Below are 25,735 nucleotides of genomic sequence, written 5' to 3'. Positions count from 1 at the left end.
TATTGAAATCCTGTGAAACCAAACCAAGGGAAGATTTACGTCTTCTATCTGGAACACTTAATTTAAATTCTTGGGTTAGAGCTTTCTAGGCCAAGTAGGTAACAATTAATTCAAACTACAAATATGCAGGCGGACAGGACAATAGATACAACTTCTCAGAGAACAGTAATTTTTTTGACAACCAATCCTAGACAAGAGCAAAGCCTAGAGAAACAAGTTTCCAGGCCATGTTCTTTGATACCAGGTGGACTTTTAAAGTTTACTTTTTATCTGAGAACACAGCCCAAGGGCTTTATCCAGGGGTCTCAGTCCCGAATATGCTTCAATCTCAGGCATGGTCTCCTGTCACCCAAGCCTCTGGATTACTGAAACTAAAAGCCACAAAGTACCTGTTAAAGAAAATTATTCAGAGACACTTGATAGAGTAAGGTAAGGAAGACTTTCCATCACAATAGGTACAAGTACCACTACAATGTGGTCTTGCAGTGGGAGAGATTGGGCTCAAGTCTGAAACATGGGCAAGTGGGAATTTATAGCCAATGAATAGGGTGGGGGTCAGTGGATGAAAAATTAATAAGAGAAAAATATCAAGGGTAAGAGGGATTCTGGCTAACCCAAACTAACGGAATTCATGTGAAGATGGGCCAAGGTGATCAGACATCACCTAGGGGATGAAGGATGAGGGGCCTGATCAGAGCTTGAGAGTGATCAGATATCAAGGGTGAGGGGGTTCTTGCTAAACTGACTTAGCAAGGCTCTTTGAGAAAACTGGATTTTACAAAGAGGTGTACAAATGAGCCTAGAAGGTTCAGAAGCCTGACTAAAGTTTGGCCAAGCAAATAATCTTTGTCATAACCTCAGTCCCAAGACACATTTCATTTTTTGGTTTCTGGGATTTTTTTATTTTTCTAGCTAACTTGGCAATACATTTAAATGGAGTATGTTTAATTTTATCCAGCATATCCGGGAATTTTAAACTGGGAGTTTTTTAAACTATACGTGCCACTATAAAGCTCCCCTCATATGGTTTTCAAAGATCACTCAGCTTGCAATTTGTGAAACAGTTTGGAGAGGAGAAACATGCAAAAGCAGGAAGACCTACTAGGAGACTACTGCAGATATTTACACAAGACAGAATAACTCATAAGAGGATTGTGATGGCAGAGACAGAGGGAAATATGAGGAAATTTCAAAATGTTTGTGGAAAAAATGAATTAAAAGATTAAAAAATATAAAATATAAACTTTATTTCTCAACATAAGTTCCACCAAGTTCAAGACACTTTCATAAGAAATGACACCAGCCATTTAGTACACCCTAAAGAACTGAGGGTCCTGGAGACTTAACCACGTCAATACAGTCATTTTTACATTATTAACTGAAGAAAACTGGGTGCCCTTGACAGAATTTTTTAAGATTAAGAAACAAAAAGAAGTCAGAAGGAGCCAAATCAGGTGGATGCCTAAAGATTTCCCATTGAAACACTAACAAAATTGTTCTTGTTTGATGAGAGACTTGAGCAAAAGCATCGTCACGGTGGAGAAGAACTGTCTGATGAAGCTTTCTCAGGTGTTTTTCTACTAAAGCTTTGGTTAACTTTCCCAAAACACTCTCAATAGGCAAATTAATGTTATCATTTTTTGGTCCTCCACAAAGTCAACAAGGAAAATACCTCGAGTATCCTAAAAAAACTGTTGCCACTACCTTTGCTCTTGACTGGTCTGCTTTGCTTTGACTTCCTCCTCTTGATATCCATTGCTTTGATTGTGCTTTTTCTTCAGGATCATACTGGTGAAGCCATGTTTCATCTCCTGTTACAATTCTTTGATGAAATGCTTCAGGATTATATTAGTCTGTTTTCACACTTCTATAAAGAACTGCTGGGGACTGGGTAATTTATAAAGAAAACAGGTTTAATTGAGTCACAATTCTGCATGTCCCAGAAGGCCTCAGGAAACTTATAATCATGGTGGAAGGCAAAGGGGAAGCAAAGACCTTCTTCACATGGTGGCAGGAAAAAGAGTGAGTGAAAAGCCCACAGGAAACTGCTATTTATAAAACCATCAGATCTCATGGGAACACCCTCACTATCATGAGGACAGCATGGGGGAAACTGCCCCCATGATCCAATCACCTCCCACCAGGTCTTTCCCTCAATAGCTAGGGATTACAATTCAAGATGAGATTTGGGTGAGGTCACAAAGCCATATCAAGGATCTTGACCCCACTTGTTTAAACTTTCCACTGAAAGCTCTGCTCTTATCTGTAGCAGATCTGGGTACAACCGTTTTGTTACCTATCAAGTGGAAAGTTTGCTCCACTGTAACTTTTCAGTCAGAATTGTGTAAACCGAACCAACTGAGACGTCTATGGTGTTGGCTATTGTTTCTGCTGTTGTCAGTTCTCTTCAATTAGGTCACAAACAAGATGAATTTTTTTCCTCACAAAGTGATGTGGATAGTCTGCCACTATCTATATCTTCAACATCATCTCTTCCCCTTTTTGTTGAGACAGGGTCTCACTCTGTTGCCCAGGCTGCAGCACAGTGGTGCAATCATAGCTCACTGCAACCTTGAACTGCTGGGCTCAAGCAATCCTCCTGCCTCAGCCTCCCAAGATGCTGGAACTACAGGTGTGCACCACCACACCTGGCTAATTTTTAAATTTTTAGTGAGATGAGGTCCACTATGTTGCCCAGGCTGGTCTCAAACTCCTGGGCTTGAGAGAGCCTCATGCATAATCCTCCCAAAGTGCTGAGATTACAGGCATGAGCCACCATGCTTGTCCATCTCCTCGTTTCTTAAAATGAGTTATGCATTTGTAGACTGCTGATTTATTTGGGGCATTGTCTTCATAAACTTTTCATAAAGCATCAATTTCATCATTCTTCACCACAAATTCCATGTTTGTTCTTGCTTCAATTTTAGCAGAATTCAGGTTGCTTTGATAGGGGCTCTTTTCAAACTGTCTAGCCTTCTTAGTGCCTCAGATCCTGTTCAGACATGTTATATAATAAGTTAGTACAAGTTTATTTTGGTGTAAAAAAAATTTGGAAACCTATGTATTTTTTAGCATAATACACATTTTCCATGAACTTTTCAAAGACCCCTCTTAGATAAATCTGGGAGAGATTCAGTATTTAAAATCAATAGGGTTTCAGATGTCCAAGAAGAGATGTGTAGTGAAAAGTTTTTATAGGGGTTAGCAGCTCAGAGGAGAGATCCGAGTTGCATAGGAGATTTGGGATGTCTTCTGTTAAAGCCTGGTAACTGAATTCAAGGCATAGATGCCTAGGGTAAAGTGCAGAATGGGAAGAGAAGGTCCTAGGATCCAGCTCTGAGGAATACCAATATTTTAAGAACTTAGCAGAGGTGGAGCAAGCATCAGAGACTGAAAAAAGGTAGAAGAAAGCCGAGAAGAGAATGTCTTTCACTGAAGCCAAACATTTTCAAAGGGAGGACGGAATCAGCAGGTGCCCAATGATACTGAGAGGTCAAGAAAACTAACTGAAAACTAGGGATTAGATTTGGTGACACACGGGAAACGTATGTTCTTGGAGAGTGAGGAAATGAATGATAAAGGCACAAACCCTATAGGAGTGAAGTAAGAAGTAGAAAATGGAAACCACACTTTTGGGAAGTTTGGCTATGAAGGCAAAAAAAAAAAGAATATTAGCTGGAGGAAAAACAGGTCTGGAGAAGGCTTATTTTAATATAAGGGGATCTTTGGAATGTTTAAATGCTGATAGAAAGGCGCCAGCGGGAAGAGAGAGAAGAAAAAACTGGCCGAGTGGAAAGAAATTCAGATTACCGGTGGAAAGGTTCTCTTGCATTACTGACCCGCCAACTTAATAGACATCCAGAATTCTGAGGTCTGGGTAGCTTCGGGTTTTAGGTGAAGGGTTTCGTTGGTTTGGGTTTGGTTTGGTTGGTTTTCTACACTAAAGCCTTCCCTCCTCCGCCCTTTCCGGGTCCATCGGTCTAATCCCTCCCATCTCGCTTGCTATTGAAACACACAGCCTGTATTTACAAGTTTTTCCGGGTCGCCGAGAAGGGTCACGCACAGGATTGCGACCTCGACTGGAAAGCGCTTCCCGAAAGGGGCATGCGCAGAGAGGTCGTAGTCGCTTCTGAAGTGAGGTAAACTCTAAACTTTACGCAGGCGTGTTAGGTCCTAGTCGCTATGCGTGTGCTTGTGGGTGAGGGAGGGCAGAAAGGGAGAGTGCTGGGCGGGCTTGGTCGGAGATTGAGGACTGGGAATCCGCTTCCGGGAGGGCACTGTCTAGTGCACAGGCAACCTGGCCTTGGCCTCCTAGCCCGAGAAGCCGAATCTCCCTAATCCCTGTGACCTGTGTCACCTCTCCGTCACGACGAGGGGGACAAGTGGGGAGAAGTCTGGTGTCAGATAGGATGGCGCTGGAAGAGGGTGCCACAGCGGGGACGGAAGGCGCCCCCACCCCAACTCCACGGGAATATAAACAATTTGTATTTTCCGATCAGGTGGCGGGACAGGCTTCATTGGGACAGCCCTAACCCAGCTGCTGAATGCCAGAGGCCACGAAGTGACGTTGATCTCCCGACACCCTGGGCCCGGCCGGATCACGTGGGTAAGTCCATCCTCTGGAAGCGGGTGGGAGGGCAGAGTTGGGCGGCGCAGAGCGGGGCAGCGGCACTGTGTGCTTTCTCCGACAGGATGAGCTCGCTGCATCGGGGCTGCCGAGCTGCGATGCCGCCGTCAACCTGGCCGGAGAGAACATCCTCAACCCTCTCCGAAGGTCAGCCCGGGCCCTAAAGCTGATACCCACTAGAGCACAGGGAGGAAAGTGCCCCACTGATGAGAACCTGTGAGCTATGGGTAATGGAGCTCCCAGATTCCGAACTAAACCAATATCCCAGACTACTCATTCTGCTCCACTCCTCCACCCCCACCTGCTCCTCCACCCAGTCAGCCAATTGGCTTAAGTCCTCCCCTATAACTCAGGATGCCCAAGAAATGAATGCCCTTTCCCTCTACAGGAGACGTTGACTGTTTCTCTTAAGCCAAAATTCAGGGCTTTACAAGAAATTTGTATGAAATAGCTCCCAGGAAAAGATAGAGAGAGGGATATGTGCACTTATGTATTTAGTGGCTTTTTATTTCCCATGTTTCTCCTGCAGATGGAATGAAACCTTCCAAAAAGAGGTTCTCGGCAGCCGCCTAGAGACCACCCAATTGCTGGCTAAAGCCATCACCAAAGCCCCACAACCCCCCAAGGCCTGGGTCTTAGTCACAGGTGTAGGTATGCCCCCCAAATCACCAGCCTCTTATATTCGCCAGGAGAACGGGGTAACTCAGACCTCTGTAGCTATGCACATACCAGGGCACTGGTCTTTTCCAGGCAAAATGACTTCCTAGGCCCTTGATCCATGCATGTTTCTCCTAACCTTTGTGTACTTTCACTAAGAAATTGAGACCCTGAAAAAGAGTGGGGAGTGGCATCACTCTTAGTGCCAGGGAAAAGTCCACCTGTCCCAAAGTCCCTTACTTCTCACACCATAGTTCTTTAGGAACAGAGTTCCTGGTCACCTTTGGGACCAAGTAATTGCAAACAATTATACACACCAGCCACTATTTGAAGTGTTTTATGCTTATTATTATTTATTCCTTACAACAACCCTATGAGGTAGGTACTATTATTCCCATTTTACAGATGTGAAAATTCTATACAGAGAGGTTAAGTAACTTGCATCAAGTCAGAGAGTTAATAAATGAGGGAGCTGATTAAAATTCAGGCGCCTGGTACCCAAGTTCCTGTTCTTAACCACTACACTCTAGCAGCCTCTAAGTTTAGCCCTGTAACCAAAGAGTTCCTCCAGGGAAGGAACGCTTCAGGTCATGGAGAAGTTCAAGGGGAAAATATCCAAATGGCTCTATCTCCAAATGGGGAGATCCTAAGGGCCAAAGAAGGTGAGGCCAAGGGGAGCCTCCACTACAGAGAGCCAGGCAGGACCAAGGACACCCAGGACAAATGATTGTGTTCCACCGGCAGCTTACTACCAGCCCAGTCTGACTGCGGAGTATGATGAAGACAGCCCAGGAGGAGACTTTGACTTTTTCTCCAACCTCGTAACCAAATGGGAAGCTGCAGCCAGGCTTCCTGGAGATCCTACACGCCAGGTGGTGGTGCGCTCAGGTGAGAAACGGGCCTGGGTATCAGACAGGGTTGGAATGTCTTCTCTGGGCTGGGAAAGTGATGGGATTAGGAGAGCTGAGATTATAATTACAGAATGAGAGGATGCCACCACTTCTAGCCAACCTGCAGATGAGAAGGTGTGAAGTCTTAAAGAGAGCCATACTGCTCACTTCTGTTACAGAGCCAAGTCAGCATGGGGAGAGTGAGGAAGGGGAAACAGAAACCAGGAGGAGCAGCGGGGCTCCTTCAAGGCTGAGAGGACCCCTGTACCTTCCCTCTTGCCTGCTCTAGGGGTTGTGCTGGGCCGTGGGGGTGGTGCCATGGGCCACATGCTGCTGCCCTTTCGCCTGGGCCTGGGGGGCCCCATCGGCTCAGGCCACCAATTCTTCCCCTGGATACACATTGGGGACCTGGCAGGAATCCTGACCCATGCCCTTGAAGCAAACCACGTGCACGGGGTCCTGAATGGAGTGGCTCCATCCTCCGCCACTAATGCTGAGTTTGCCCAGACCTTGGGTGCTGCCCTGGGCCGCCGAGCCTTCATCCCTCTCCCCAGCACTGTGGTGCAAGCTGTCTTTGGGCGAGAGCGTGCCATCATGCTGCTGGAGGGCCAGAAGGTGATCCCACGGCGAACACTGGCCACTGGCTACCAGTATTCCTTCCCAGAGCTAGGGGCTGCCTTAAAGGAAATTGTAGCCTAAGTAGGTCGTGGCAAGGGCCTGAGGCCTGTCCCTCACAGGCTTCCAAGTTAGGCACTGTGAATAGGCTCAGTTCCTCTAGAGAGCTGAAGCCATCTGGTTCTTAGATTCCTCTCCCAGTCCTCTTTCCCATTGTTCTGTTGCTCCACCTTATTGTCTCAAGGCCGTAATCTCTTCAGGTTGGGACATTAATCTTTTCAACTCCTTGTAAGATTTCCCAGTTTGGTTTCTCTCCATGTCCTGCAGCTGCCCCACTTCTCCTTTACGCTGTGTAGAGAATGCTCTGCAGTTTAGGCAATAAAAATAAATTGTCTCACTAACCTTGGCTCATCTCTTTGGCCTAGATTCTCCTGGGATTTACTTCAAGGAATGTCACCCTAGATGATTCTTCCCCAAAGACGGGGTTTTGAAAGTTATAATGGGCAGTCTCTCTCATCACCCTCTCCATTCTTGGTCCTTCAGTTGCCAAAAGAACTTGTCACAAGTTTGGGACATCAGGTTATGATAAAGGTAGACACTAGAAGAGAGAATGATGATCCATTTCCAGTGGACCCTGTAGTCACCCTGGATGCTGTCAGAGTGCCATTAGGATGCCAGTAGAGGAAGAGGTAAGGCCCAGGTGTAGGATAGCCTTCAGTCTGTGTCACCAAATGGCAAGTGCATTACTAACCACACAGTGGTCCCAGTTTATCAGGCTGCAGCAGAACAAAGTCAACATCCCTGTCTATAAGAAGCTTAGGACTTGCCTCTCTGACTGGGGCCACTCAGTCAACCAGAGCCCTTAGCACAAAAAAGCAGAAGACACTTTTGGTCTACTGCACACTCACCATCACTGAAAGTGAAAAGGGCAAGAAACCAATCAAGAACTATAAACAACTCTATCAGAAAAAAAAACTCCCAAGTTTTCATCTAGGACCCTTTTTACCTACCTAAAGCTGTGACATCTGCCATAACTTGACCAGACACAGTTCCCCCAGCCACCAGTTCAGGCCATACTAACCAATCTCTTCTCAGGGACCTCTGGCTTATCTCTTAATCATTGTCACCTCTTTGACCAGCCTGTCTCCAACACACATGCCCCCAGCCTGGGTCAGTATGGTACAGTGGTGTAAATCACCAAAAAGGGAGGGGTGAGGACACAAGGACCCTCCCCATCATCATTACACTCTCCATGCAGTATTCGACTCCCTGTGCCACTCAGAGGGAGGCAGAAGTCAGGGCCTGGAAAAGATCTTGTCCAGAGACTCACCGCAGGCCCACACAGAACAGAACCCAGGGGCACCTGTCCTACTTCTTTATCTGGTCTTGGATTCCAGGAAGTTGACTGGCTCTGTATTGTTCCTCGGAGTATGACCAGCCTCAAAGGTAGATGTAACAGAAAAGCATACTTTAGGCTGCACTAAAGCAAGGAGTACTGATTAATACCTTCTACACAGGGAATGTGCTACCCTGGAGATAGTAAATCCCCTGGCACAGGAGGACTTCAAGCAGATCCAGGGCAATGACCTCTAGGAATCAGGGTGGAGAGAGCATGTCAGTAACAGCAGAGTTGGTCTGGTGGCCAGTCAAGTGCTTTCCAACTCTGGTTCTTTCATTTTCCAGATAATTGGTTCATCTAGAACCAACTGGTTCAACTTCCGTTAAGTCCTCCCATCCCCATACACACACACATAAAGCAGAAGTGTGCCTTGCTTTATGCAACATATGTCTTCCATAGAGAAAATGTTAGGGTTGGATCACATTAATATTGTCATTGCAGAGCATGGCTTCATCGATTTGGTGAAAAATCGACGTGTTCATCTCAACACCAGCAAGTGCATCTAACCAGGGATTTGCCAACACATTTGTTAGTCTGTAAACAAACACTTGAATACAACAGGAGAGCTGCCATTTATAGGAACCCTGAGAGTATTTTGATAATGCAGTCATCCCTAATTTACCTATTGTGTAAATGTGGATTTTGGAGGTTGCTCAAAAGGGATGCAGCCATTATAGGGCATGTTATAGTGAGAATGCAGTGTTAAAATCTAGGGTGTGGATCCTGGAGACAAAGGACCCACATCTCTCTGAAAGTGAGGTTTCTGTTAGAGAGCCTGTGCAGCCACAGGCAGACACACCTGAGACTTTGTCCAAGCACCTTTCCTCCAAGAAGCTTTCCTCTATGTTCTCATTTCTCCTCCCAACAGGTGTTTTTACCCCTGATTTGTAGGCGGAAGTAAAGCCCAAGCAACTCAATCAAGGTCACAAACAGGAATAGCTGAGACCAGAAGCCACGTCTCCCTCTGCCTTCTTCACTAGCTCACTCCACCCTATTGTGGCCCAGTCCACATAACGCTGTGCCAGGGTCTAGCATCTCCTTCCACGCTCCCAGGAGCTCAGCAAGGGAGCATCTTGTTCTCTGGCCATCCAGAGCAGCAGCCAGGGAGAGGAACAGCTTAACTTCCTGTCACTTCCTGCCCACCCTGCCCTCCACCCGAGCTCAGCTTGAGGTGGAGCCAACAGTCTCAGTCTCCAGAACTAATCCTCTCTAGCAGCCCCCACTCCCTACAGAAACCCTGTGCTAAGGCAAAGTTGAGAAGTTAAGGCTGAGCAGAACCTCTTGAGAGCTGGCTGAGGTCCTGACTCGGTAAGATCAGGTCACTTTATGGACCTGTCCCAAAGTGGCTTCCCTGATCCAAAGCACCAACTCAGGGTGCCTCTGGATCAGAGTGTGAGCAGCAGAGGGACTCTCACAGAAAGGGCTGAGCTGGAGGCGGCTGGAGCTGACAGGGCAGCAGCCACTCAAGCAGGTGAGGCTCAAAAGTTAAGACTGAGCAGGGCCTCAGACAGTTGGTTAATGTCCCGGCAGTATGGCTCCCGCTGCAGGATGAAGTCCACCTTGTGATCCTGACCCCAAAACACCTCCAGCAGCTGCCGCCGGAGCCGCTCTGTTTCCCGGGTCTTCCGAATGCCACCACTACCTTTTTCCTCTTCTCTCCCCTGCTGCTGTTTACCATGTTCTGCAAAGCCCCTGGAAGGATGCTGAGCCTTAGAAGACCCCTGTGTCCTGGGAAGAAACAGATCAAAAAGAGCTGATGAGCATCCTGGGGGGGAAATTACATCTTAGTGGGCTACCCCTCTCTTAATTATCCTGCCTATTCTGGCTTTGGGGGAAAAATCCTGAAGTTCCTGAAGCTGACCACTGAGTGGCAGTATCAACCCACTTCTGAAGGGAAGATGGGCCGTTCTTTTAGAAACAGGGTGAACTCTGCCACTATTATGATCTAGTTCTAGTCCTAAATGAGTCACTTATGTAATGGTCAGGAGAAGGCATGCTGAATACAACTGGCTGTCAGTATAAGCAACCATTTTCCAAATAACTCCATCAAACATGCTGATTAAGAGAAACAGGAAGCAGGTGTTTCCCTCCCAGCAAGGAGGTTCTATGTCAGGATCCCCTGGGAAGCTTATAAAGGCCAAGGCCAATGCAACTCAAACCACTGCAAAATTAAGCTGGCCCAAACTGAGGCCACACTTCCACCCAAGTCTCCGGGCCTGCTGAGAGAGGGCCAGGGGTGGGGGCTGCCTGCAAGTAGTCTAGGGGATTGATTACCTGGCTGGCTTCTTCAGAAATTCATCCAGGGTGGGGCCGTTTCGCCCCAGTGGGTCATCAGGTACCATGAAGAGGTTTCCCACAAAGGTAAAGGGCAGCAGGCTGGATGGCAAAAGATAATGTGTGGTCACAGAGGGGGCCCTTGCCCACCTCCCAGACAACTGAGACCAGTATCACCAGAAGCTGCTGGCTCCATCCTTCAAGAAAACTTCACCTCCTTCCCAGAGTTTTCACCCCATGGCCAGAGCAGAGCTGGCTTTAGAAAAACATCTGCATCTGTGCCCAATTCTCAGCGGGAGGGCTCCCTCACCGTTCTCTGATGATTGCCATCCACTTCTCAGACTCCTCCGCCAGGTCCCGGAACTGGTCATTGGAGACAATTATCCCATCTGTCTCTTCAGCCAGCTTCACCATGAACCTGTCTCCAAAACCACAGCAACCGAGAGAGGGTTGAAAAATTACCTACTGGGTACAATGTTCACTGTTTGGATCATGGTTACATTAAAAGCCTAGACTTCACCACTATGCAATATATCCATGTAGCAAAACTGTACTGGTATCCCCCAAATCTATAAAAATAAAAGTAAGAACCACAGCAACCATTTGGGACTCTCCAAGGCCCCAACCCCAGAAGTTTTACTGTCTCCCATGAGCCACTTCTGGTGATGGAGATCTTGCCCCCTACCTCACCTTGACCCAGCTACAGGCAACTGACTAGATACAACTGCCATGACCTAGAGAGGAAACAGATGAATCCAAGGTGGTCTCCCAGTAGCATCCTATCTGCCCACCATACTCCTTCACCCAACACTTTGTGCCTCATTAGTAAACAGTAAGATCTAGCTCTGTCTTCCACCCTGCCCAACCAACCCCTCGCAAATCCAACATGCCCTTCCCTTGAAGAGCCTTTCGCTCTGCTCCCTTCCTTCCCAGGCCCACCATTACCACCCCAGTAATTCAGATATTGCAACTGAGATCATGCATAACCTCCTAACAAGGGGGTCCCTGCCTCTGACCACTCACCCACCCTCCAGTCTCCCCTGCCCTGCCCCAAGAAAGCATGCTTATCACCTACACAAAACTCTTCCACACTTGCCCTTTATTTACCAAATAAAGTCCACACACCCAGGCCTGGCAGCCTTCTACAGGCCAGCTCAAATCACCCTTACAGCCTTATCTCTCCCAATATTCCCTATCCCACTCTCAACTCCAGCTAAAGTCAATAATCAGATTACACCCTGCTCTCCACGTATGTCTTATGCTGACTTCCATATTTCTCCAACTATTTCCTCTATCTGGAAGGCACTTCCCAAGACTTGCTGAGGAACAGAATTACCAAGGGAACTTTTTTAAAAAATGCCTGGCCTCCACTTCAGTAATTCTGATTCCACAAGACAGGGTAGGACTCGTGAGGTGATGGGTGGTGGTCTTTTTAACAGATTTAGAAATGAAGAGATCCAACCCATCCCAGTCTTCTCAACACAAAAACTCACAAATCTCTCCTTTCCCACAAAACCCCAGCCAGGATGGGGCTCCCTTCCCTCTGAGTTCCTGTAGTGTTCGATTTATGGTTTCTTTCAGCTCTCTAGTCAAGAATCAGATCTTGTTCCCAGTGTTCCCACCTCCTCCTGCAGGCCATGCGCCTAGTACTAAGTGAGCAGTCAGTATTTGAAAGATGGTGTGGTATAGGGGGAACTGGGAGTCAGGATTAGGTGTGACAGATATCGGGCTCTGAGCTTCTGTCTGGGAAACAAATTAAGGGAATGACATACAAATGTCTATGGTACACTTGGCTGGGCTTGGTGGCTCATGCCTGTAATCCCAGCACTTTGGGAGGCCGAGGTGGACAGATCATGAGGTCAGGAAATCAAGACCACCCTGGCCAATATGGTGAAACCCCGTCTCTACTAAAATGCAAAAAGTTAGCTGGGCATGGTGGCATGCACCTGAAGTCCCAGCTACTCGGGAGGCTGAGGTAGGGGAATCACTTGAACCTGGGAGGCAGAGGTTGCAGTGAGCCGAGATCATGCTACTGCACTCCAGCGTGGCGACAGAGCAAGGCTCCGTCTCAAAAACAAACAAACAAAAAAAGTATATGGTACACTTATGGTATGCAAATGGTATTTTCCAGTTAAGCATATTTTACTATGATCGCATTACACAGTATGTTGTTCAGCAACATTCATTCCGTATGCCTACGCTGTGCACCACTGTGTTTATTCACTGTTACTGGGCAAATTCCCAATTTATATTATGTTATCTGCCAACCAGGTCCCACACAACTGGGCAGACACATGCCTTTAACATTCATTAAAATGAACTCAATCTTCAGTTTCAGTTCTGTGTCAATGCAGGTGTGGAAAGAAGATTCCATATCTTGGGTAATCTGTGAAATCTAGATATAAATACAATAACACTGGGAGAACGTAAACTGCTTTTTTGTAGAATACCACTTACTTGTTAAGGAATAGAAGGTAAGTGTTTGAAAAGACAAAGTATATAATCACTATGGTTTGGAAACTAATTTTTAAAAACTGTATAATGTCCTAGAGAATAAAGAACTTGTAAATTTTTTAACTTGGCTTTCCAAAATCTGCTCATTTCTCACACCACCTATGCAGACTATGGTAGAAGTGTGCCTTGTATTTTCATTGAAACCATCTGGCAGCTTTGAGGTCTAATTTCCCTTTGCTAAGACAGGTAACCACTCTGACCCTCTGTCTCCACGACTGTAGATTGGAGATATACCCGCTGCCACACTTGAGTAGGTCTGTGCAAAGTTAGGACGGAATGTCACTGTACTCTTGCCTAGCACCTTGAGCAAGGCAAGCACATACCTTATCTTTTTCGTATATTCACAAGGAGGGTAAATGAATGGAGGAGGACCCTGAGACAAAGAGGTTAATTCACTAAGAAAAGTTCCACAGTCAAAGTCAATGAGTAGTGCTACTTGAGGCTCAAATTCAGATCTTCCAATTCTAAATCCAGTGATCTTTCTATTATACCATGTTTTGTACAGTCCTATTATTCATGGGCTGTGTTTCTCCATTTTACTTGTTATTTTGACCTTTACTCTGGTTTTTCCAGAATGTTAGGGAAATTTCTCTGCATGTTTGGAAATTCAGGTTATAAGAAGACATCTGTCAGGTATTTATGTAACCAGCTTTCCCACCTTTCCACTAAACCAGTATTTTCTAGACAGTAAGGCACTATATAAATACAAGGTATCATTTTGTTTGATGAATGATGAATAGACAAACATGGTTGTCTATAGTTCGTCTCATCACACCTGCAGGGCAGGTTTACCTACCCAATCATAAGGCACACAGAGGAATAACTGGCCCCTTACCCACCACCAAGGCTTGGAAACAGCATAAACCACCAGGAGCTTTTCTCTCTCCCTCAATCTTCCACAGGGCTCCTTGAATATCAAGGCTGGAGCCAGGAGAGGAGCAAGTACCTGTCATCATAGGAGGAGATCCTCTTGCCATCCATGACTCGTGAGGGTGTGAGGGAGAGCAGGCTGAGGGAATACAGCTTTTGCAGGAAGTGACTCTCTATTAAAAAAGAACATAACAGGGTTCTCGTCAAGGTAGAAACAGAGCCTATCCTGGGACACTGAAGACCAGGCCCAACTCACCTCTGACTTTGGCATCCTTACTGAAGCGCCACTGAGGCACAAAGACAGTTATGTCACGGTGGCCACGGTCCCAGAAGTACTGCACAGCAATGGCAATGCCCCGGCTGGAGAAGTAGTGCTGGAGGCCATGCCTGTAGTGGGAGGGGGTCGGCCAGAGGAGGGGCTTGGCACCCTGGCTACAATGCCAGCCCCTCAGGACATATCCTCCCTCTCCTAGGCCCTTAGCCCCACCAGGTACTCACACCATGGCCACGTTGCTGCCGTCAATGACAATATGGCGGAGGTCTGGCTGGCCAGGCACATTGGCAAGGCACAGGGTGAAAGGATCCTGCAGGGCCTCCTTGAAACGCTGTGTGCCAGTCACCAAGTTGCCCCCTCGGGCGCCTCGTTTCCATTGAGGCCCCCGACCCCGTGCCATGCCCTGCTGCTTGTCTCCCTTGTCCCCCACGTCTCCCCGGTCTCCGCAGTCACCTCGGTCTCCACAGTGCCATGGGGGTTCCGGTGCAGGCGGAGGGCTGGGCACCCTCGGGGGAGAGGCATTCCCATTGTGGAGCCGCTGGAGGAGGGAGGCTCCTCGGGACTGAGCTGCCCTGTGACAGGAGCCATGGGCACCGGGAGGCTCACGGTGAACACAGAACCCTCCTCCTCCCTGAGTTATCTCCTCCTTCCCCAGGGCCTTCCCTTTCAGGGGTGCTGACTCCCTTGCCCCTCCACCCACTGACTGTGGCCTGAGGGCCACTTCTCTCTCCCAGGCCTCTTCCCCAGGCAACTCCTTCCACCCCAAATCCATCTCCCTGGGACCAACCTGTTTCCCTCCCTCCTTCTCCACAGCGTAAGTGTCTCCCCTTGCTCCCCTGGAATCTCCGGGTCCCATAGATCCAGTGTCCAGGGACTCCCTGCCGTCACTAGGGGGAGCCCTCACTCCTTGGCACTGAGCACCCAGCAAGCCTGAGCTCCGCCCCTCCCAAGAAGCCAGTGCTCCTGGCCCCTGCCCAATGGACGCTTCCTGCACCAGACTCAGCAGCTCCTCCTGGACAGCCAGGGGCAACTGCAACAGAGCCTCTCTATGGGCATCCCCCGGGGACTGCAGCAGGGCAGAGAAGTCTCTCAGCACTCCAGTACACTGAGAGGCTCCGGAAGATGGTCCTGGCGTGAAGTCCCAGCTCAGCCGCTCTGCCAGCTCTTCTATCCGGCTCTGAGCCATGACAAAGGCCTCAGTCAGGCCACTGATCATCAGTGAGCCGGGCGCCCTGGGCACCAGATGGGCTGACGTGCTCCAGGCCAGGCAGTCAAGGAAGAAGCCCTGGGCTCCCAGAAAGATGCAGTGCAGTTTGGGCGGGTAGTGGATTTCATCCTGCAGTTCTGGGCTGCAGAGACCCTTCAGGTACTCCTGGTCGGGAGGAAGGGAAGGTCAGGAAAAGTAAACTGCTGGAATCCTAACTGGCCCAGGTCACCCCTCCTGGCTCCTTGCTCACTCCTGAGCTCCAATGTCTGGAGTATCCACATGATGTTATTCCCATTTTAGAGATAAGGAAACTGAGACTCCCATCACAAAGCTGGTACATGACTGAGCCATCCTGGAACCCCAGCCTAATCCCAAAGGAAGCAATGTGGCCCAGCCTCCCACCCCACAGTGCATTCCTTGGTGGGGCCAACTTGTTCAGCCAGATATCTCTATTCTCTCAAAGAGCACAGAATGATTTTTGCGAGCCTGGGCCATCACAGAAGAAATTAAGCTGAAACTGAAAACAAATATAGAGTTGGAAAGTCCCTCAAAACTCAGGGGCACTGAGGTTGCCAGTAAGACAACCAAGAAGTCGAGATCCTCCCCAGGCCCCTCCTCTTCCCTGCTCTCCTCCGCCCTGGGGGAAAGCGTCCTTGGTGCCCGGAGGGATGGGGGAGAGGAGTTCACCTTGGCTCTGCTGGCGTTTTCCTTGGGGCCCTCCAGCTGCAGCCAGATGTGGGGGTTGTCCGGACAGTCCTTCGGAAGGACGCTCACCCCCACGCTGAAGATGCGCTGCACATGGGGCTGCTGTTCCCGAACCTTGTTCTCAGCCTCCGCAGACACCGCAAAGCGGTCTGGGGACGCGGGGCGGGCCCCCCAGGTAGGCATGGCTGCTGCCCCCAGCCCTGAAAGGGGAGAAGGCAGCTCAGAGCCTCATTGTACCCTCAATCCAAATCCTGGTTCCTGGGACTACACCAACTATCAACAGGTCGCACCTAGTTAAGGCTCTGGTAAACAGCCCAAGGAGGTGACAAGCATCTGAGTCCACTGGAGGTAGGGAGGGTGTATGTCACGCAGGCCTCTCCGGAGAGGAAGTCCCGGTAAACAAGGCTGTCTATCGAGGGTGGGCGTCTGGGCTTTGGAAAAGGATGACCACAGTCCGGAGTAAGAAGGGTGGGGGGGCTCCAGCTCGGCCGGGAGGCCAGAAGGAGTCTCCTGGGGGACTCTGAAGCTTCTTAAAGACGAATCCTCAGCAGGGGATTGAACTAGGCTGTCCTCTGGGGGCCCTGATCTGCCATTTCCAAGGTTCAAGCCACTCCCACCCCTCCCCCAGCCGTCCGCTGCCCCTCTCCGTCAGGCCACGAGCGCCGCCCAGGGCCCAGGGGCCGGGCCGGGCCCGCCCACCGCGGACTGGGGCAGCCACCCCGGGCTGGGCCTACTCCGCACCGCGGCCCCCGCTCCCCGCTCCCGGGCGCGGGGGAGGGGCGCGCCTACCGCCTCCGCCGCCCGCGCCGGCTTCGGGTCCTCTCAGCGCCCGCCGGGCCCCCGCTTTGCCCACGCCCCCGGCCCAGGGGACAAGGGCAGGGGGCCCGAATCTGGGCGGGCCTTCCCGGGTTCCTCACCCAACGGGGACCTCTCTTGGCCACATCGCACGCAAACTGTTTCTTGAGTCACTTCCTGGCCTGGGGCGGAGTCAGCCCAGCTCCTCCCGGCTGCGCGCCCTCCTCCCAACCCTGCCGCCGCGCCCAGAGGCCCCGACGGGTCCGCTCGGCCTAGTCCCCTCGGCGGCTCCAGGGCTCGCTCCTCGCGCTTCTCACCAGCCCTCCCGTCTGTCTCCGGGCCCTCAGGGTCCTCGCGCATTCTGCGCAGTTATTTCTCGGAAAGGGGAACCACGCGTTGAAAGTTGTTTCCCGCGAATAAAGATGTGGCCGACCAAAGAAAGAGGCAGCGTGACTGGCCCACTGGTGCTCTAGGCCCAAGCACTTTCCACCAAAGCAATCGTGGCGGAGGGGGGAGGCGGGGGGGGCGGGGGGTACCCCTGGTGGAGTACCCCTTTCTTCCAACAAATGGAAAGATGCCACGAAGAAGGGCTGTTGATTTGTGGGGGATTTTGAAGAGAGGAGGAATAGGAGGAAGGGGTTGAGGGGCTGCCTCTGGCATATGCACACACTCACACATTCTCTCACACCCCTCACACACACATACCATGTTCTCCATCCCCCCAGGTTCGGCCTTCAGTGCTGTCCCATCCAGCAGGGCTGCCCTGAAGCTCTGGCTGCAACCCTCCCGTCCAGCGGGCAGGCGGCTTCATCCCTCCTCTCTCTCCCAAAGCCCAACTGCTGTCACTGCATGCTCTGCCAAGGAGGAGGGAACTGCAGTGACAGCAGGAGTAAGAGTGGGAGGCAGGACAGAGCTGGGACACAGGTATGGAGAGGGGGTTCAGCGAGCCTAAAGAGGGCAGACCATCAGGGTGCCGGCGGTGAGAGTCCAGGGAGAGGAGCGGAAACAGAAGAGGGACAGAAGACCGGGGCACTTGTGGGTTGCAGAGCCCCTCAGCCATGTTGGGAGCCAAGCCACACTGGCTACCAGGTCCCTTACACAGTCCCGGGCTGCCCTTGGTTCTGGTGCTTCTGGCCCTGGGGGCCGGGTGGGCCCAGGAGGGGTCAGAGCCCGTCCTGCTGGAGGGGGAGTGCCTGGTGGTCTGTGAGCCTGGCCGAGCTGCTGCAGGGGGGCCCGGGGGAGCAGCCCTGGGAGAGGCGCCCCCTGGGCGAGTGGCATTTGCTGCGGTCCGAAGCCACCACCATGAGCCAGCAGGGGAAACCGGCAATGGCACCAGTGGGGCCATCTACTTCGACCAGGTAATCCCCCTACCCCCGTCCAGAGGACCTGGAAGGACCCTGCAAGGACCTGGAAGCAACTGTCCAAGCCCACTTTGCTGTCTCTGAGGCTTTAAGAAAACAGCTTCCTACATCTTTCCCTAATCTGGCCTGTTGCCCCACCACCCCACCGACGGTTTCCTCTCCCTCCACCCATACGCAGCCCCCTCCTTGCCCTTTCTCACCATTTCTTTTGAATCTGTTCACTCCTATTCACTCCTACTTGCCACTCCTTCTATTCATTACTCACTGCCCCTGCCCCTAGTCCCCATGGTACCCCTGAGCCATGGGCATTTCCTGAGCCCCACTCAGCAGGCTCTGCTTCCCCCAGGTCCTGGTGAACGAGGGCGGTGGCTTTGACCGGGCCTCTGGCTCCTTCGTAGCCCCTGTCCGGGGTGTCTACAGCTTCCGGTTCCATGTGGTGAAGGTGTACAACCGCCAAACTGTCCAGGTGACCTCAGCACTGGCCCCCATCCCCGGCTCAGGAGGGTAGGGAGGGGGAAGAAGTGGAGCCCAGCTGACCTCCGGGTGCACTCTCCATTGACCTGTGTCCTGGAGGCCAGGACCAGGGGAGGAATGGGCCTGCCTCGCTTGCATTGAGTGTGGAGGATGTGCAGAGTCCAATGCTGGCCGCCCCTCAGCCGTCCCGGGAGAGCCCATTAAAACCCAGCTTCCCAAGAGGAAGCCCCTGGGAAAGTGGGGGGTCCTGAGCTAAGGGCTGGGGAATGGGGGCTAACTGGGCTCCCCTCCCCAGGTGAGCCTGATGCTGAACACGTGGCCTGTCATCTCAGCCTTTGCCAATGACCCTGACGTGACCCGGGAGGCAGCCACCAGCTCTGTGCTACTGCCCTTGGACCCCGGGGACCGAGTGTCTCTGCGCCTGCGTCGGGGGAATCTACTGGGTGGCTGGAAATACTCAAGTTTCTCTGGCTTCCTCATCTTCCCTCTCTGAGGACCCAAGCCTTTCAAGCACAAGAATCCAGCCCCTGACAACTTTCTTCTGCCCTCTCTTGCCCCAGAAACAGCAGAGGCGGGAGAGAGACTCCCTCTGGCTGCCTATCCCACCTCTTTGCATGGGACCCTGTGCCAAACACCCAAGTTTAAGAGAAGAGTAGAGCTGTGGCATCTCCAGACCAGGCCTTTCCACACCGCACCCCCCCGCCCCCGCCCCAGTTACCCTCCCAGCCACCTGCTGCATCTGTTCCTGCCTGCAGCCCTAGGATCAGGGCAAGGCTTGGCAAGAAGGAAGATCTGCACTACTTTGCAGCCTCTGCTCCTCCTGTTCCCCCACCCCAGCTTCCTGCTCAATGCTGTTCAGGGACAGGTGGCACAGGTGAGCCTGACAGGCCCCCACAGGAGCCCAGATGGACAAGCCTCAGCGTACCCCGCAGGCTTCTTCCTGTGAGGAATGCCAGCATCACGGATCTCAGCCAGCACCATCAGAAGCTGAACCGGCACCGTATGGGCTAGGGTGGGAGGCTCAGCCACAGGCAGAAGGGTGGGAAGGGCCTGGAGTCTGTGGCTGGTGAGGAAGGAAGGAGGGTGTATTGTCTAGACTGAACATGGTACACATTCTGCATGTATAGCAGAGCAGCCAGCAGGCAGCAATCCTGGCTGTCCTCCTCTGCCAGATCCCAGATAGACTCTGGCCCTTACCTCCCCACCTGAGACTAGGGTGAGTGTGTTTGCTCTGGGTGAGAGCAGAGCTGAGAGCAGGTATAGAGAGCTGGAAGTGGACCATGGAAAACATCGATAACCATGCATCCTCTTGCTTGGCCACCTCCTGAAACTGCTCCACCTTTGAAGTTTGAACTTTATTTAGTCCCTCCACACTCTGACTGCTGCCTCCTTCCTCCCAGCTCTCTCACCGAGTTATCTTCACTGTACCTGTTCCAGCCTATCCCCACCATCTCTCTTTCTCCTGATCTGTGCTGTGTTATTCTCCTCCTTAGGCTTCCTATTACCTGGGATTCCATGATTCATTCCTTCAGACCCTCTCCTGCCAGTATGCTAAACCCTCCCTCTCTCTTTCTTATCCTGCTGTCCCATTGGCCCAGCCTGGATGAATCTATCAATAAAACAACTAGAGAATGCTGGTCAGTGAGACACTATAGGATTACTAAAGAGAAGATACCTCTGGAGTTTGGATCGGGTGTTACAGGTACAAGTAGGTATGTTGCAGAGGAAAATAAATATCAAACTGTATACTAAAATTACATTTTAAAAGTTCAATAATGTTTGAGTTAAATAGGAAATACCAAGGTGAATTTGTGGTTTTGAAAAGAAATAACTTTTTGAACGGTCACTAATCCTAAAAACAACATCAGGAACAATCTGATATCCATTCTTAGAAACGGGATCTTTGCTTCAAATATTAGTCACCATTAAAAAAAAAATACCAAAAACCCTCAGGTTCCTTGGAGAATAGCTGCACACCTTAAGTAACTCCAGGCCCAGAACATGTTGTTGATGACAGAAAGCAAAGATACTTTTTAAATGTATAAAGTAAAGCTGAAAAGGCAAAGGAATCAATTTAAAGAAGCTCCCACTTGACCTGCTTTGACAATTTGATTCTCAAAAGGAAAATAATATTGTTAATTGGAACAAGGTGAATTTTTTAAATCTATGTACCTGCAATGATATTCAAAAAGAAAGAAGCCACTATAAAGTGTGCCAAAAGGTAGTTAATATACTGAGTGAAGAAGAGTGAATATAATAGGCTATTTTAGTGAGTCGTGATAAGTACAAGAACACAAATATATTAGGCATTTTGTCTATTTGCAAGGTACGTTTGTTTTTCTTTATCTATGTAAGTAGGGAGGGGTGAGTACAGAGAACTGTGAGTAAGTCCAAGAAGATCTGGCACTGTGCCAAGAATGAAAGATACTGATGGAACTATTTGGGTATATTTTGCAACTAAGAAGAAAAACAGTCCAGTGGTGTGTTATAAGACAATGGATTAGTCAAATGTCCAAAAAACCACTGTTCACTGCTCAGGCCTGATCATTCATCTCCTGGAAAATGGATCCTCTGTATTGCCCCACTACTTACAATGAGATATTAATTAGGCAAAATGATTAAGAGTAGCTTTGGCTGTAACAGTAAAACCCAAAATAAGAATAGCTTAAACAAAATAGGAAATCATTTTTGTCTCACATAGAAAAATCTGTAAATAAGAGTCCAGGGATGGATGGCAGCCTTATGATCATTTGGAAGCCCAGTTTTCTGTCTTGCTGTTCTACCATCCTTAGCTTGCCACCTCATGACCCAAGACGGCTCCCTGAGCTCCAGCCATTACATCAGCCTAACAGGAAGGAGGAAGGAAGAAACAGCACATCTCTTTCCTTGAAAGAAGCTTTCTGAAAGATGCACCAATATTTCTAATTGTGTCTCAGTAGAATTTAGTCACCTGGGCGCTCACCTTGCAAGCCAGGGAGCGAGGCTAGGAGCTATAGTGTTTATTCCAGGCAGCCATATCCAGCCAGAATTTGGGAGTTTTATAATAAGGAAGAAGGGGAGATTAGCTATTGGGGAAGACAACTAGAAGTTGTTTTTTATTGTCATTTTTTGAGGCAGAGTCATGCTCTGTCGACCAGGCCAGAGTACAGTGGTGCAATTTCAGCTCACTGCAACCTCCACCTCCCGGGTTCAAGCAATTCTCATGCCTCAGCCTCCCGAGTAGCTGGGATTACAGGTGCGAGCCACCACACCCAGCTAATTTTTTGTATTTTTAGTAAAGATGGGGTTTCGCCATGTTGTCCAGGCTGGTCTCAAACTCCTGGCTTCATGTGGTCTGATTACAGGTGTGAGCTACCACATCTGGCCACAAAGTACTACAAACTTGGTGGCTTAAAACAACTATTTATTACCTCACAGTTTCTATGGGTCAGAAGTCCAACAAAACGTGACTGGCTTCTCTGCTCAGGGTTTCACAAGATCAAAAGCAAAGTATAAACAGGGCAGCCTTCCTTACTAGAGGGGAAGAATTCACTTCTAAACTCATTTAAAGTTCAGTTCCTTATGGTTGTAGGACTTAGGTCCTAGCCCCCTCCATTCTCAAGCTAACAACTGCAAGCCAAGTCCTTCTCACACTTTAAATCTCTCAGGCCTACCTTTCTACCACATCTCTCTGACTTCAGTGTAGAAAGTTCTCTGAGTTTAGGGACTCGTGTGATTAGGCCCACCCAGATAAGCCAGGATAATCTCCCTATTTTAAGGTCCACAACCTGAATTGTATATTTGAAGTTCGTTTTGCCATGTAACATAACATATTCACAGGTTCCAGGGATTAAGGCATGGACATCTTCAGGACATCTGCATATCACAGTCACTAAACTTAAAGATGGCATCATGTAGAGAAAAGGCATCCAGCTACAATACCACTGCATGGAAAACTTATGGGCTTGAAAATTTCCCATGATATATATAAGATAAATACCAGCTCAGATTTTAATCAGTTTAGAAGGTGAACCAATTCTCAGGTCCCAACCAAAAATTCACTGATTAATAATCCAAAACTTGTTCTACATTGAGATATATTTTTATTTTAGATATCTAAATTCAAAAATTGGCCTGAGCTGAGATAATGTCTCTCAGGTCTACCACCCATTTTTATAGTGGATTTAAGCATAGATGTTATAAACTTTATAATCCTTATAATGGTATGTGTCCCTTACCAAAATGAAGCTTTTAGAGAAACTGACATATTAGTGATTCAATTGAAATATTTAGGAGGATTTGATTGTTTTTAATCAACGTTTAAATAATTTGACTTGTCAAATGTATAGATTTTGATCTGCTGGTTATAGAAATTGTGTTCAAATATTTAGACAATTTTTCCTTCAGTAGGTTTGTGAATAGATTAAACAATAAATAAAGCACAGGTGATGGTGTGTGGTCCTCTCCAGGTACCAAAAGCTCCTCAGACTTTAAGGATCCTAACACAAGGTTCCAACTATTCACCTTCCCTATGCCCATGCCCTGGCAGCTGAGTCTTACAGAGAAGTCCCACTGATGAAGGATTCAATGTGGATCTAAATCCATGGCCTCCAGCCACATCTGGTCCTCAATCCTGTAATCCTCAATCCTCTGACTCTTTACTGGTTTCCTTTGCCAGCTGCCCCTCATCTTCCCCAGAATCCACTGCCGGCTTCTGTTCACTCCTTAAGCCTTTTGCCCCACTGGTTCTGCTCCCACGGCCCATGGTCAGCGGCAGACGGCCTCGCCTTCCACCTTACTGAGAACACAGAAACTCCAAGCGGGACCCTGCCCACCACCACACTTACAAACTCACCTTCCTCCCCATCTCTGCTTCTTCCTGCCTGTCTCGGTGGGAGATGAGTTCCTTCTCTGATCAAGGCTGCTATCCTCATCCACCAGTCTTGGATCCAGTTTCCTCCAGACATCCTGTCATCTGTCACTCTCCTTTCTACTCACTCCTTCCCTTCAGCAGCTCTTAAAGTTTAAGAGCTCAAGTCTCTTAAATCTAAGAGAAGATAGCCACGGAAGTAGTTGTAGATATAGGTATGGTTATCCTCAGCTCTATTTATTCCTGCAGGTAGTTAGCGTCAGCTCATCTCCTCCTTAAAGCAAAATATTGTAGTACAAATATCTACACTCTCGATTTGCACACCTCGTAACCACCGGTGAACTGTGGCCTCCACTGCTCCACCTGAACTGCCCTCAGCCATGGCTCATAACTTCCGTGTTACTGGAGCTGGTGAACACTTCCTAGTCCTCTTGTCACTCAGTCTCTCTAACATTTGACCCTGCTGACTATGCCCTCCTTCTAGAAGCACTCTGCCCCGACTTCCCTGACTGTGCGCTCCCTGGTTTTCCTCCACCTCTCTGCCTGTGCCCTGCATCTCTTAAGTGCTGATTTTTGTCGAGGTTCTGCCCTAGCATTCTTTGGTCCTAAGACACTCTCAAAGGCACAAATGACTGTCCATATGCTGACAATGTTATCTCTATCCAGGATCGCCCTTTCTGAAACTCAGACTCTACATTGAATATTCCACTTTCAAGTCTACATGCTAAAACCTGAAATTATAGTCTTTCCTCCCTAAATCTGTTCTCTCGCCCTTGTTCTCTATATCTGTAAATGGAACTTCCCTGTTGCCCAAACCAAAAATGGCCATTATCCTTAATTCTTCCCTCTCCCATAACCCTCATATCTAGTCATTCACATCCATCAGTTCCATTCATTTCTTTCCATCTGCCCTGGCTCAAACTAATAATCTTTTAGCTAGATTTCTATGAAAGCCTTCTAACTGGTCCTGTGGTTTCCCTTCAATTCTCCAGACTGTGGTTGCCTTAGTGATCTGTGTAAATAAATTTCACTGCCTAAGCCCTTTGGGGGCTCCAGGTGGGCCTCAGAATGAAATCCATATTTCTTAACATGGTTTTCGAGATCCCTCACAATTCAGCTCCCAGAATCTCCACTCTTCATTTTTCACCATCTACAAGAATGTACAGACCTAAGAAATAGCATCACTTATTAGCTGAGGGGAAATGGCACTCTTTGGAAAAAGAGATTACAGCATTTCAGTCAAAACTTATCAGGACCAAGAGAATAGTTCTTGGACCCAACGGAGGTAAATCCATTTTAGTTTGTGAATCATCTTACTGAGGACCAAACTTTAATGGAGACATCTTAGCGGACTCTATGTAGTGCATTAATAACAGATGGAGAGACCATAGATTAAGCGAGGGGAGACTAATTCTAACAACAAAATGAATGTACTTGTGTCAGAGGCAGTAGTATAGTGGTTAAGATGGTGAGCACAGAGGCCAGGCATGGTGGCTCATGCCTGTAATCCCAGCACTTTGGGAGACCGAGGCAGGTGGATCACCTGAGGTCAGGAGTTCGAGACCAGCCTGGCCAACGTGGTGAAACCCTGTCTCTACTAAAAGTACAAAAATTAGCCAGGTGTGGTGGCAGGCGCCTATAATACCAGCTACTCAGGAGGCTGAGGCATGAGAATCTCTTGAACCTGGGAGGCGGAAGTTGCAGTGAGCCGAGATCGTGCCACTGCACTCCAGCCTGGGCAACAAGAGCAAAACTCTGTTGCAAAAAAAAAAGAAAGAAAAAGGAAAGAAAAGAAAAGAAGGTGAGCACAGGAGTCAGTGCTCAAATCCAGCCTCTCAGTGGCCGTACATGACTTTCAGTGAGTTACTTCACCTCTCAGTGCCTCATTTTCTTCCATCTATAAAATGGAGATACTAATTGTATGCACCCCACAGGGTGGGAAAGCACTTAGAACAGTACCCAACACAGAGCAAGTATTCAGTATACGTAAGTTACTGTTACCAGATGACTTAGTAAACAAGTTAAAAATTGGACCTGTCCCAGGGATTCTTGGACAGTCTTTTAAAAGCAGGTAGGATTTTTTATTTATTGTAGCCATTTACCTGTTTCAAAGCTTTTGTCTTCCAGGTATGTTCACTTTCATTCATGAATACATAGACTTAGTAAATACTTGCTAGGAAAGCATGGTATAGCAAGGCTTAGGTGGTTCCAACCTCACCAGATA

At 48.9% G+C, this 25,735-nt stretch overlaps 3 protein-coding genes across 11 annotated transcripts; 2 read left to right on the top strand and 1 right to left on the bottom strand.

The window, feature by feature from the left end:
• Window positions 1-1,230: 1,230 nt before the first annotated feature.
• KHNYN (KH and NYN domain containing) lies at window positions 1,231-17,638 on the bottom strand. 6 transcript variants are annotated; one of them, XM_054529940.2, is made up of 9 exons: window positions 17,533-17,638; window positions 16,015-16,232; window positions 14,345-15,492; window positions 14,103-14,233; window positions 13,923-14,019; window positions 10,773-10,880; window positions 10,463-10,564; window positions 3,811-9,916; window positions 1,231-2,992 (listed from the first exon to the last, which is right to left on the bottom strand). In XM_054529940.2, exons 1-8 carry the CDS (start codon window positions 17,636-17,638, stop codon window positions 9,667-9,669), a joined length of 2,160 nt encoding a protein of 719 aa, XP_054385915.2. In that variant the 3' UTR covers window positions 1,231-2,992; window positions 3,811-9,666. The 6 variants fall into 6 exon arrangements, with proteins under 6 accessions (XP_054385915.2, XP_063571615.1, XP_054385912.2 ...); XM_063715545.1 differs by lacking the exon at window positions 17,533-17,638 and adding an exon at window positions 16,950-17,017; XM_054529937.2 differs by lacking the exon at window positions 17,533-17,638 and adding an exon at window positions 16,950-17,017 and having other exon boundaries at window positions 3,840-9,916.
• On the top strand, window positions 4,137-7,190 carry SDR39U1 (short chain dehydrogenase/reductase family 39U member 1). 3 transcript variants are annotated; one of them, XM_002824619.5, is made up of 6 exons: window positions 4,137-4,198; window positions 4,500-4,606; window positions 4,692-4,774; window positions 5,157-5,278; window positions 6,029-6,172; window positions 6,464-7,190. In XM_002824619.5, the coding sequence occupies exons 1-6, from the start codon at window positions 4,183-4,185 to the stop codon at window positions 6,871-6,873; spliced, it is 882 nt and encodes a 293-aa protein (XP_002824665.4). In that variant the 5' UTR covers window positions 4,137-4,182; the 3' UTR covers window positions 6,874-7,190. The 3 variants fall into 3 exon arrangements, with proteins under 3 accessions (XP_002824665.4, XP_054385917.2, XP_054385918.2); XM_054529942.2 differs by lacking the exons at window positions 4,137-4,198; window positions 5,157-5,278 and having other exon boundaries at window positions 4,501-4,606; XM_054529943.2 differs by lacking the exons at window positions 4,137-4,198; window positions 4,500-4,606; window positions 5,157-5,278 and having other exon boundaries at window positions 4,714-4,854.
• On the top strand, window positions 15,977-23,085 carry CBLN3 (cerebellin 3 precursor). 2 transcript variants are annotated; one of them, XM_063715546.1, is made up of 4 exons: window positions 15,977-16,207; window positions 17,553-18,185; window positions 18,535-18,654; window positions 18,958-23,085. In XM_063715546.1, the coding sequence occupies exons 2-4, from the start codon at window positions 17,886-17,888 to the stop codon at window positions 19,153-19,155; spliced, it is 618 nt and encodes a 205-aa protein (XP_063571616.1). In that variant the 5' UTR covers window positions 15,977-16,207; window positions 17,553-17,885; the 3' UTR covers window positions 19,156-23,085. The 2 variants fall into 2 exon arrangements, 1 of the variants encoding a protein (XP_063571616.1); XR_008513005.2 differs by lacking the exon at window positions 15,977-16,207 and having other exon boundaries at window positions 17,886-18,185; window positions 18,958-20,374; window positions 21,455-23,085.
• Window positions 23,086-25,735: the final 2,650 nt, after the last annotated feature.

This window comes from Pongo abelii, chromosome 15, assembly GCF_028885655.2.
Source record: "Pongo abelii isolate AG06213 chromosome 15, NHGRI_mPonAbe1-v2.0_pri, whole genome shotgun sequence".
NCBI classification, from domain to species: Eukaryota; Metazoa; Chordata; class Mammalia; order Primates; family Hominidae; genus Pongo; species Pongo abelii.
This window is presented reverse-complemented; position numbering and strand designations above follow the sequence as displayed.

What these genes read in the sequence shown, in the direction of transcription:
- KHNYN (XM_054529940.2), bottom strand. Translation starts at nt 17,638, where the DNA reads ATGAAGCCGCCTGCCCGCTGGACGGGAGGGTTGCAGCCAGAGCTTCAG. An exon ending in AAAACGCCAGCAGAGCCAAG is followed by an intron (nt 15,493 to 16,014) that starts GTGAACTCCTCT and finishes CCTCCCGACCAG; the next exon opens with GAGTACCTGAAGGGTCTCTG. An exon ending in GGCAGCAACGTGGCCATGGT is followed by an intron (nt 14,234 to 14,344) that starts GTGAGTACCTGG and finishes CTCCCACTACAG; the next exon opens with GCATGGCCTCCAGCACTACT.
- CBLN3 (XM_063715546.1), top strand. Translation starts at nt 17,886, where the DNA reads ATGTTGGGAGCCAAGCCACACTGGCTACCAGGTCCCTTACACAGTCCC. An exon ending in GGGCCATCTACTTCGACCAG is followed by an intron (nt 18,186 to 18,534) that starts GTAATCCCCCTA and finishes TGCTTCCCCCAG; the next exon opens with GTCCTGGTGAACGAGGGCGG. An exon ending in ACAACCGCCAAACTGTCCAG is followed by an intron (nt 18,655 to 18,957) that starts GTGACCTCAGCA and finishes TCCCCTCCCCAG; the next exon opens with GTGAGCCTGATGCTGAACAC.
- SDR39U1 (XM_002824619.5), top strand. An exon ending in ATCCTCAACCCTCTCCGAAG is followed by an intron (nt 4,775 to 5,156) that starts GTCAGCCCGGGC and finishes TTTCTCCTGCAG; the next exon opens with ATGGAATGAAACCTTCCAAA. An exon ending in GGTCTTAGTCACAGGTGTAG is followed by an intron (nt 5,279 to 6,028) that starts GTATGCCCCCCA and finishes TTCCACCGGCAG; the next exon opens with CTTACTACCAGCCCAGTCTG.